This window comes from Exophiala mesophila (assembly GCF_000836275.1).
Source record: "Exophiala mesophila strain CBS 40295 unplaced genomic scaffold supercont1.1, whole genome shotgun sequence".
NCBI lineage: Eukaryota > Fungi > Ascomycota > Eurotiomycetes > Chaetothyriales > Herpotrichiellaceae > Exophiala > Exophiala mesophila.
Genome location: NW_015622504.1, coordinates 305,244 through 317,134, shown reverse-complemented (window position 1 = coordinate 317,134; position 11,891 = coordinate 305,244). Strand labels below are relative to the sequence as shown.

The window sequence follows — 11,891 nt, the reverse complement described above, 5'->3', positions numbered from 1 at the left end:
GACAAAAGGTATTGATCTCACCTTGTGCTCCACCTAGCATCGCGATTGTGAAAGGCAATGGGTTGGGTTCGAGGGCCAAGTGTGTCGGTTGGACAACAACGAAAGTGGAAAGATCTGGAAAACGGCTGGGAAGAAAATAATGCCGTGGCCACTGTAAACAGATTCAATAACATAGCGCAAGTTGATGTTTTGCAATCAAATTTGACACCGGCTGTATGCTGTCAATGGAATGGAATAAAACTGGTATGGGTATCATCGTTGAGCTTTAATGTCGCTTTATCGAACAAAAATAGAGCTTAGCGCTCAGGTATCGTGCGCAAGTCTCAGGCAATAACCGCACTAGATGCTTCGCGTCCCGGCGCTGAACGAGGGGGTTCTTGGTGATGCTTTCAAGTGAAAATTCGTCGCTGCGTAGGCTGGGAGGGACGGCTTCGACCATGCCCTACCCCATCTTGGGCAACTCCACCTGCATACTTAGAAGATGGTCCCTGTCGACCTGCTAAGCGACTGAAAGGCATATTTCTTGATGCCGTGAACTTGGCAGGCGTCGGTGACCCGAGAACCATGCTCGTGTCATCATCATCATCATCATCATCTGAGGTGTCGTCCTCGCGGAAATGCGCGTTCTTGTTGAACGACCCGTGCCGCTTCCCGCCAATATTGGTATCCATATTGTCTAGGATCCGATCCATACCATCGACATCTAGCTCCCCAGAGTCTAGAAGAGCTTGGTCAGAAGTATGTGGGATAGTGGTCATTGAGCCGTTGGTGTTTTCGTGCAATGGATCGGAAAGTGGATGTACGGAAAGGATAAGGCGGTGTGAGGTCTGGACCATGAACTCGGGTATTGAATCTGTAATACCCAAGAGGCCAAGCGAAGAACCTGGCGTGGAACATGGCAAGACATGGATGCACTGCTGGTTCTGTCCCCCTAACTTGAGGTTTGGCATACGAACAGGCTGCGTATCGCCTTTCCAAAGAGAGAGGATCGACGGAATGTAAAGGCTTTGGTCTGCGAAGCTGATTGTCACCGACTCATCTTGAGATCGTCCATTCACAGAGAGGGACTGGCGATCAACAGAAATGGATCCATGGTTTCTTTGAGGGCTAGACGGAATGGTGGCTTCCGTTGCCTTGCCTCGAAATAAGCCGTCAGAGCGTTCTTTGCGAGTTGCAGGCGTCATTGGCGCCAATGAGCCCGAGCTAGGTTGGAATGCGACTGTTGATGACTGCTTTGCCACATTTGGCAAATTAACATGCGAACGAACGGCAAATCTCGTCAAAGAGCCGCCCTGAATACCAGAGATATTTGATTGCCCTCGAATCAGGTTCATACCAGAAGTTGTGGACCTGGGGCCGACAGCTTCAAGATCCCAAATACCCCATTCGCCATCTTCAAGCAACCCAATGATAGCCCGGCCAGCAGCTATCCATTGCGCATCTATGACTCTCTTTCTCCTAGGGACACCACTAGCGATATCTGAAGTTTCGAAAGGTGGAAGAAAGGTCAAGGGGAAGCTTCCTCCGTCGGAAGCATGTAGAGAGTCACGACTGGACATAGAGTCCGCGGTTGCGGTAGATCCGCGGCGGTCCCGAACATGGGTGGCAAATACATGATAAAGTTTCACAAGTGAAGCTGCAGGAAGAGTGAGCAGCAACGACGAATGTCGCTGCGATGGGAAGACGGCTGGATTGAACGTCAATCGTGCTCCCGCGGCTGGCGAGCGCAGATACTGACGCCGGATGGGAAGAAAGTGTTGGGGTTTTGTGGAGAGTTTCCTCTGTGATATCAGGGGTAGCTGATGGACAAGCAGCAATCCGGACCCTGTGGATGAAACGGAAGCTACAAGCAGAGACCATTTCTGAAGAGTCGAGTTGCCATCTTCTGCTCTCGCCGCTTGGGAACGCGCACGTGTGTTCGGTCGCACTTGATCGTCGATCTCAGTTTCGTCCGCTTCAGCGCCCGTGGACTGGGTAATGGCAATGTCAGAGATAAAGTCTTGATGAGAATTTGGGCCAAATATTTTCAGGCTTTCAACCTCAAGCGTCGAGACATCGCGCACGTCGGGATGAGGAGGAGTAAGGGGTAGGGTGACGATGCGGATAGAGAGGTCGGCACATGCAGCAGCAACAATGATGCGATCGCGATAGATCAGTGGGTAGCTATCTGGAGCCGCCTGTGAGATGTCGGTGTGGATATGAGGAATGGCAATGCGAAGGGCTGCGGTGCCTAGGGGCAAGTCCATGAAACGCAAGACACGTTGGTAAGGTGCTGAGTGGTCGATTTCATCATCGTTCTGTTGAAATTCAGTGGGTCCCACCGTCTGATGTGGTGTGGCTGGCGTTTCATTGTGAGTGTCTTCGTCCTCGAGGTCAATGACCATGGGGGTGCTCTTGGAGGTTCCGTTCGTCTTGGGCGCCGATTCAGGTTTTGGAGAAGCAAATGATCTTCCGCCATACCAAACAACACGTAGGCCTCTATCATGGCCGTAGACAATTATTCTCGAGCCGTTGGAAGACCTTTGAGGGTAAACGCATGAATGGTATGCCTGGTGAGGAAGTTCATAACTGTTGTTGTTTGATTAGCTTGGTGGACAGAAGGACGGGCCAGGACCCAACGGGGGACAGAGGCCCATACGTGATTTGAAAGCGGCCCTTCTGGGGGAGCACGTCAGGATCCATGGCCAGAGCCTACCTAGGTACCTAGGGAGAGAAAGATAGTGGTGGAGGCGGTGGGAAGATCGAGGAACTGACCAGCGATGCAAGCCGGTATGAAGAAGAGTTGAAGTGGCCATACATGACTTCCGCATTTGGAAAAGTGAGGTGCGGAATTTCTGGGGAAAGCGCGTCACACTGCGCGTGTCTTTGAACATGGGCGCACCTTCCCTCCCGTATGCCCACGTAGTCCCGCAGTCGATATTCACTTCTCTCAACACCAGGCTCTGGTTTTTGCCACCATATCAGTTTGTCAGTGGTCTAGCAATAATGGTGAGAAGCACCAGACACGACTAAAGGCCGACTCGTCACTCAGCATGCCAGTAATGGACGAAACGACCATCCACCCCACCCTGGCTGTCCAACAAATACGCACCTCTCCTCCATCCAACCCCCATCCTCCGATGCCATGTGCTCGATTCAGTCCCTTGGCCTCCATGAGCCTTCGGCTTTACCATATCTGGTTGCAGAGTCAGTCCTTCCGACAGATCCTCGTCCTCACCAGTACACCTGGAACCTGTCTCAAACCCTCGATGATGACAACGCAACACTGATTGAGGAGGAAGTCCTCTTCACCCATGCTTGTGTTGTTTGGTCGAGGAATCGCTCCGTCAAAAGAGTCCTGAACCTCAACGTCGAAGGCGAATCAATACTTCACGCATTTGTCACACGATTCAGTGCAACAGAACTTTCTGCCGCTGCAAATCTTCAGAACAAGGTCGCGAATGGGCCGCTATCTTCTGAGCGTGGCTTGGTGGTGGTTCTTAAAACCCAAGCGCATATCTTCCTCTTCTCAGGCGACACCCATGTCATTCCACTCTCTTTTGAGGTGGAATCTGCCTTTCCACTGCCATCTGGCTTCCTCCTGCAACGGCGACTAGCTGATAATGAAGGGGCTAGTCAGGATTCTTCGCCTTCACAACATGACCTCAGCATCATTAACGAAACAATTATCTCCACAGGTGCAAACACCTCTCGTGTATCGATCGTTCTGCCAGCCCCTCATCCTCCATCCCTCCCGTCAGTCCATTCCTCCTTGATTGGAATGTCTCGCACTTTTTCTTTTACACAACTAATGTCTGAGATGGGTCTTGTCGTATGGAGTCCGAGCCGCAAGGGTCAGCCCTTGGCCGAATGCAAGGCTCTGCCCAGATCCGAGAGACTGATCTTCACATCAGCACATGACGAACTGAAAAGAGACCACAGCGAATGGCCTCCGCTTTCTATAGCTCTAACGGTCAATGAGGGAAATGCATCTATTACACTGTGGCATGTGATCGTCGACCATGGCAACGGTGCTAGGGCACATGTTGACCAAGACCATAAACTCGCCAAGGGACAGCACACCAAGAGGAAAAGCTCCCATGCATACGCTCGTGATCCAGCAACAACTCCAAGTGCGCGCATACCTGCGTCCGGGATGGGAAACCTGGTCGCAGAAGGGCAGGTGCATACACATGGATATCCATCCCTACCTGACGATGAGAAAGTCTTCTCCGGCAATGACATTGCAGCGCAGTTGGGTCCCGAGTTTGGTGAATTGGGTGTCCAGACTCGCTCCACGCGGCGCGTGAGTTCAATGTTAGCCAGAACGGACCTGGGCTCTGCTAATGAACGTACCACCTTCAACGATATCGCCATCAGCCATACTGGTCGCCAGAGCCTGAACAGAGCCGGTAAACGTGGAGAATCTATTGGGGGGCTTAGCGATCGTCACAGTTTTGGCTACCGCCGTCGAAGCTCTTTCCCAACCAATGTCTCCACCATGAGTAACGGGACCTCGTTCCTTGACGCATCAGCTCGCGGGCTCTTGGAGGACTTGGACTCCTCGCGACAACTTGTTCGTTTGGAAGATGACAGTCAGGATTCGCGGGATAACCACCTCCCCCGGGACGTTGGCTTTGCAAGGATCAAAGCAATACCCAGATCGAACACCTCAATCAAACCCGGAGTTAGCGATGCTTTGAAAGTGCTTATCCTAATGCCTCCGGACCACTCCAGCCGCAAGAATCCTAACGAGCGTGACCTGTTCGTGTCTCTTGTCGATAAGGGCAAACAAGAGATGATCCTGATGCAGGTCTTGGCTAAGCTTCACCCCGACTCCGGCAAGAAATCGAGTCCATTGAAGCGACCTATCGAGCTCAAGGTCACAGAGGTGCGGCGTATTTCAGGAGTAACAGATGCCTGTAAGGTCGTTGAGGGAGGCATTCAACGTTTGGTTGTGCTAACCCAATCACGATCCAAGCATATCTCCCTGCATCTTGAGGCTCCCTGGTCTCCGTCGTTCAGAGTCGAGCTAATGACTCATTTTGCAACATTTGATCCGCTTGCCCACGCACGGCTGAAAAGCCAAGGACTGTTCAAGGGAGTAAGCTCGAAACGAGCCATTCCAGCAGATGAAATTGAGATACATGGTTTGATGGACGCCGGAGCCCCAAGCCAATTCTACGCCCTCGATCAGAATGGTCTACAACACTCGATTTGCCTTCAACTTCGGCCAGCAGACCCCTTGGTATGGCAAATCCTTCAAATGAGCGATCTCGTGGTGGTCTCGAATAGGAGGGAAAGCTTACTTGTTGCATTTTGGGAGGTTTCTCGCTGGTTGAGTCATCGTGATCCCTCAGCATGTTCCGAGTGGACAGTACTTATTGTCCTTCTGTTTTCCCTCGCGGTTTCCTACTTGAACAATCAATCAGTGATGCCGACTCATCGAAGGAAGAAAGGAGCCTTGCTCCGCTCAAGTAGCGGAAATCCCGTTGACCTCACAAATTTCAATAACATGACTTACGAATATCATGATATCTCTGGAAGAACACCAACAGAAAGCCCTGCCTGGAGTTGGCTTTCTGGTAGGAAACAAAGTGGCAGTACATTAGTTCCCAAGACGAAACCAGCTCGCACCGCACCAGCTAGTGCGCATGAGGACGACAATCAGGACAAGAAAAACACATTCTTGCTGAATTGCATAACATTGGCCAAAGACTATGTTCAATCTCCCATGGGCGAAGCTGCCATGGGCCCCGAGGGCTATTTACCAACCTCTGTCAACAACGACCGTGAGCAACGCTGCAATGCAATACCAAGTATTCTCATCGGCCTACATCTTCTCTTCGAGGAATCTAGGCTCAGTGTGAATTCGTCGCATTTCATGGATACCTCCAAGGCAAATTTGGTGCTTGTTATGATGCAAATCGGACAATGGTTGGACTGGAAAGACTGGAAGTATGGAGTAGCCAGTTATTACAGACATGAGACCCCAGAAAGTGATTTTTGTCTTTTCGACCACTCTGTGATTGATGCTCTCCCTATGCCACCACAGCCATTTGTTCCGCCGTCGATCTATGAGGAACTCGAACACTGGATCACTGAAAGTCGTCCCTCGAAGTTTCTGACCTTGGCAAGAGTTGCTGGCGAAAGTGGTGCCGTCGACCTCGGCAATCCGATATGGCAACGCACGTCGCAGCTGACTCCTCGGACCCTGTTTTTGCTTGCTCTCATGGATACGGAAGCAACGTCAAACGGCACACGAAAGGCATTAGAAGCGCAGTTCAGGTCGAAGATTGGTCTCGAAGAGCTTGACTCCATCCCAGATGGTATCGCTGCTGTATTCTATCAAGCAGTTGCAGCAAGAGTGAACCATCTCGATGAAACTGCGGCATTGGAATCTATCTCGTCCCTCGATCATTATTCTGAGCTGAGAGACCGTGGTGGGACAAGCTACGTACATGTCCCTGAAACCCCTGTTCCCACTCACGAAGCATTGAAAGACTATCACAGCATCTGTGCGTCAGCCGCAGATGCCGAGACGAATCAAAGATGGGATGCATCATCAGAGGCCGACCGTCATGCTATCACTAGACTGATCTTTAACGATGATCGCCGGTTCCCAGAGGCTTCAAGACTTGTGAATCAAACAAGGGCTCCCATAGTCGAATGCACTCCTGAACCCGAGTGGACTGAAGTTGAACTGCTTGAAGCCCAGAAAGAGTTGGCCCAACATGTGACTCGCCGAACACTTGCTGTCGCAGCTGGCAGAGGCATGATGCATTTCAATGCCAGAGTACCACTGATCACCGAAAGAGTGCCAATACCTGCTTTTAGCCTGCAATGCATCATGAAGCCAACAAATTCCAACGACAGCACTCAAGCCATGACGTTCAGCGCAGAGAAGTCGGCTTTCACAGAAGAGAAGGTTTGCTGGGCTTTCTTCCACAACGGAGCTTCAATGGGCCTCATGATTGCTACAGAAGCGGACTGCATCGATACTTCCTGGATTCTGTACAACAAGCCGCCAGAGTTGACGAATCGGCATGCTGGCTTTCTCTTAGCATTGGGCTTGAATGGCCATTTGAGATCCCTGGCTAAATGGGTTGCGTTCAAGTATCTGACACCTAAGCACACCATGACATCCGTTGGTCTCTTGCTTGGATTATCGGCTTCCTTCCTCGGCACGATGGATACCTTGATTACAAGGCTTCTCTCAGTACATGTCACCAGACTATTGCCACCAGGCGCTGCTGAGCTGAATTTGTCGCCATTAACACAGACTACTGGTATCTTGGGAATCGGACTCCTCTATCACAACTCCCAACACCGGCGGATGTCAGAGGTTATGCTTTCTGAAATCGAAAACAACGACCCTGAGGAAGGCTTCGGGACTGATTCAGTCCTTCGTGACGAGGGATATCGCCTTGCTGCCGGTTTCTCTCTTGGTCTCATCAACCTCGGACAAGGCGCAAATCTGCACAGTCTTCACGATATGGGCGTTATGGAACGACTCTTTGCCATTGCGGTGGGGACAAAGAATGTGGATATGGTTCACGTTCTTGACCGAGCAACTGCAGGTGCTGTTATCGCCATAGCTTTCATCTTCTTGAAGACGAACGACGAAGCAGTCGCGCAAAAGGTCGACGTCCCAGATACGCTGCATCAGTTCGACTATGTGCGCCCGGATATTTTCCTTCTCCGAACACTTGCCCGTCACCTTATCATGTGGGATGAAGTAAAGCCCACCCTTGACTTCATCAGGCATTCGCTCCCTGCTCCATATCGTTTACGAGCCGACCTTAAATTGACCAAAGTGCTCAGCACTGAAGACATGCCATTTTTCAATATCCTCGGGGGAATCTGCTTTGCGATAGGCTTGCGCTATGCAGGATCTCAGCGTCTCGACGCACGCGATATTCTGGTCTATTATCTGGACCACTTCCTTCGTATATCTCGTTTGCCGGCACGCAACTATGACGCTCGTGTCACACTGAACAGCATCCGCAATTGTCTGGACACGATAGCACTTGCAACCGCCTCTGTGATGGCAGGCTCGGGTGATTTAGTTGTCATGCGCCGCCTACGTGCCCTGCACGGAAGAACAGACAAGGATACTCCGTTTGGTAGTCACCTTGCTGCTCACATGGCTTTGGGAACATTGTTTCTCGCTGGTGGCACGCGAACATTCAGCACCTCTGATCTTGCCGTTGCTAGTCTTTGCATGGCATTCTATCCCGTATTTCCTAGTGATGTTCTGGACAACCGGGGTCATCTACAAGCGCTACGTCATTTATGGGTTCTTGCGGTGGAAGGAAGATGTTTGGTGGCTCGCGATCGCAATGGAGGAGGAGCAGTTGTGGGTGGTGTGACGGGTATAATTCACCTTCGAACCGGAGAGGTTCAACATCTGCGCCTCCCTGCACTCATCCCGGAATTGCACACCATATCATCAATTGAAATCAAAGGCGACGGCTTCTGGGATGCCAAACTCGATCTTGGTAGTGATCAAGCCAGGACAGCTCTACAGAGCCGCATCAAGAAAGAAAAGGCCATCAATATTATGCTCTCGCGCCGAACGGCATACGATCAACCTGTCCAAAACTTGTTTGCAGCGGAATTCCAAGCGAGAAGTGACCGATCTGGATTTCCGAGCGCAGATCCATATGCAACATCTGCAGGGGCCGTGTACAACGCTGCACACCTCGGTGGGTCGAAGACGGGTTCACCCTTTGAATGGCTGTTTGAGCTCGAGTCATTGTCTGGTTTCGACCATGCGGAACGTGCACTCGTCCTTGGTCCAGGTGCCGTCGGCGACAGAGATCCTTTGGCGTGCACAGTCGTGGACACTAGGCTGAACTTGGAGCAAGGAATTCTGTTCACTCTAGACAACAGGGCCAGACACACGGCTGTTCGACGCATGCACAAAGTAAAATTGTGGCAACTGCGCCTGCTGTTTGCCTGGCTCGACCGATGGGAGCGTGAGGACGAAGACATCGATCAGGAATTGGATGTACAGCGGCAAACACTCGGGTCCTCGAAAGAAGATACCGAACCCCAAGGCCGGGAAAAGTGGTTCAACGATGTCGGTGGGACTTGGTTGAGGCGGGAGGTAATTGAGAGAATGAGATACCGCGTCTGGCACATGGCGGCAGCTGGCGAGGGATCCGCAAGCCCATGACGGTGGTGACATTCAAGACATATAATCTTGCGACACGAGACTAGATAGAAGGACAGAGGGCATGCAGACGCTTTGCCTGTGACAATGACTGATAACTGGGCCTTGTATAAACTGCAAAGGTGGGAATCGACTTCCCAGACGATAGAAACTAGTGGCAGTTAGAGATATGATTCAGTTCATTGGCCTCCTCCGTCGGAAAAAGGGCGTCGCGTGGAGGACAATGGTGGCGTCAATAGGTACAGAAATGGAAACAGGGCTCATCATGAGCTTCACAAGTGGAACGACTTGTGCCCAGGTTGCAAATGACCGCATCCTAGTCTCGTCCATTATGAAGATGCCATGAACATACATACTTGATGTGCGTCTCACGAAAGCTGTTGCCGCTGCATCTGACGAGACTGCTCAACAAGGGTGAGTTACAAGTGAGCAGCGTAGCATGCGGGAATCGGCGCATGATCATATCAGCGAAAGTGGAACGATATATCAATAGATCAGACGATGATGACAATATTGTTGCTTTTATCGTTTGGCAATCCCTTGGTCGGCGAGGCAAATTAGTCTTGAGACCCTTTCGGCGACAGGCCCTTCCACCACCTCCCGCATGTTTCGACAGCCCCTCGGCCGTCTCCATACCCAAAGAGTGGAATTTGTGGACCCAAGAATAGCCATATGGCTGAGGCTGGAAGAGAGGCCTATTCACCGATTGGCCCAGTGCTGGCTGACGTGAACATTATCAAACAATGGCTGATGTGTACTTTTATGCGAATGGCGATCAACACACCCACGCTTCCACAGTAGGACTGAGGACCATGAATCCGCGTCCATGCGTCCATGAATGCCTAGCAACGTCATATTGTCAATGGCGAAGGGTTTTGAGTACTCAAGATCCCGTGGAATTGGAGGGTCTTGGCGATTCCATTGCCGACTTCTTGCTGTGACACTGCAAGTCATTGCTAAAGGGGGAAAGAAAAACCCAGGTCGAAGGGGCTGGTGCTTTTAGGAAGATCGACGTGATGGCCGAGGAATAGCCTTCTGGGCAAGATCAACGACACTTCCTAGCATCATCTGAGTAGCAGCTGGAACACGCGTGAGACCTTCTGACTCGGTGCATAATGAACACAGGGTCTCGTCGTAAATGGCCGGATGATTATTAAAGGCATTTCCAAAACCGGTCCACGCCTCCACACAAAAGGTCAACCAGGGCATAGTGGCTCCTATTTTTGACAGCTGCAGCCAGTCGTGATACAATACCCATAGTAGTCATGATTGTCGAGTCGGAAGTTGACAAACCCTTTCGTATTCCCCCGACATATGTCTTTGTCACTTGCATGAAATTCTCTGAATCACAAGAGATCTTGAACAAATTGTCCTTTTGGGAAGATGCTTGTATTGATAGCGCAGAAATTGAATTGACATCAAACGGAAGGTGCCACCCAAACCTCGGCCTTTCAAACCGCGTATTATACGAGAAGGATAAGGAAGGAAATCATCAAGGCGTGCGCAGGAAATGAAGTCTCTCATCCTTTCTTACCTTGAAAAGGAAACTTGTTCAGGTGCTTAGACAGCACATCAATTGCGCCGCAGCTTTTCCAGAGTCAGAAGGTCGGTTCCGATGCTTGTTGATGTACCAGCAATGCTCGCTCTGTGTATTTGTGTGTACATCAGCCATAACGCTATCGTCATTTCTGCCAACGGTGTCCTCGTCGACCATTCGGTACAAGATTCAGAGAAAACTTCTCGCTTACTGATAGCGTCTGGAAAACTGCTAGAAGGTGGAACAGGTGTGAACACGGTCCGCCCAACAGACAAGTTTAGCCAAAATGCACAATCATTGTGTACATTACTCGTGTGGACATGATCGGGAAACCTTCCTATACAATGCTTTGTGCCAGTATTATGCCCCCGCTGCGCCGTTATGGTCACTACGGCCGACCAAGAACTTGCAACGGCCAAAAGTCACGTTGCTGGGAGGCTCCTTACGCCGTATCGTATTGAATTCCATTTTCGGCTTTGTATAGTGTCTTCCGTCTTCGTCGACGATACGCTTATGCACACGGCCCAGGTTTCGACGGAATCATTCCGGTGTAATAGGCTTGACTCTCGTCATGATGGCTAAGGTGAACTAGAAGTTGAAGGCTTCATAGTATAGTGGATAGGCTCCGTAGTGTCCCCCTGATTTCCGCCTTTGTTTGGAACGAGGCTGATTTTGCATTCCGCTGTCGCTGTCCCAACTTGGAATCGACTGGACTCATCGTTTAACGCCAAATTCAAGTGAGTCATCTGTGGGGTTCAGCTCATTGCAGGTAGCTCGGTTTCCATAATCCACGAGCGAGCAAAAGAGACACAGTTCATGGGCAGCTTGAGGTAGACATCTGCGGGACTAACGCGCTTAGTATGTTCGACGTGGGGTGGAGAAGTTTCTGACGCCGTGTAGAGATCGTGCGTTGGCCGAAAGAGGATAGAGGACGGACAAAGCAGAGGTGGTGTACAAGTCGATGTTACGCGGTAGACATACGAGATCTTCGGATTCTCCGTTGCAGACGATGGGTAGACTAGTTAGTTGCGAAGCGGCGGCTGCAAGAGGCCAGCCATGGGTGCAGCAAGATGGGTCGAGATTTCGAGGGTCCAAGGACTTGGGTTGAGCTAGAAAGAAGCAATAGCAAGGAGCAATTGGAGCCTTTCTGCAGACGAGATCGGCGTTGATGACTCAGGTAACAGACACTTGAACTCC

The 11,891-nt window shown here is 50.9% G+C and overlaps 3 protein-coding genes across 3 annotated transcripts; 1 reads left to right on the top strand and 2 right to left on the bottom strand.

The window, feature by feature from the left end:
* Positions 1–174: 174 nt before the first annotated feature.
* On the bottom strand, positions 175–2,754 carry PV10_00105 (uncharacterized protein). The gene is made up of 2 exons (XM_016364139.1): positions 2,639–2,754; positions 175–2,568 (listed from the first exon to the last, which is right to left on the bottom strand). The coding sequence occupies exons 1-2, from the start codon at positions 2,680–2,682 to the stop codon at positions 390–392; spliced, it is 2,223 nt and encodes a 740-aa protein (XP_016227788.1). The 5' UTR covers positions 2,683–2,754; the 3' UTR covers positions 175–389.
* A 169-nt stretch (positions 2,755–2,923) lies between these two features.
* On the top strand, positions 2,924–9,325 carry PV10_00104 (uncharacterized protein). The gene has a single exon (XM_016364138.1). The coding sequence runs from the start codon at positions 3,125–3,127 to the stop codon at positions 9,158–9,160; it is 6,036 nt and encodes a 2,011-aa protein (XP_016227787.1). The 5' UTR covers positions 2,924–3,124; the 3' UTR covers positions 9,161–9,325.
* On the bottom strand, positions 9,194–10,519 carry PV10_00103 (uncharacterized protein). Its single transcript, XM_016364137.1, has one exon. It carries the CDS (start codon positions 9,789–9,791, stop codon positions 9,474–9,476), a length of 318 nt encoding a protein of 105 aa, XP_016227786.1. The 5' UTR covers positions 9,792–10,519; the 3' UTR covers positions 9,194–9,473.
* Between the last annotated feature and the right edge of the window lie 1,372 nt (positions 10,520–11,891).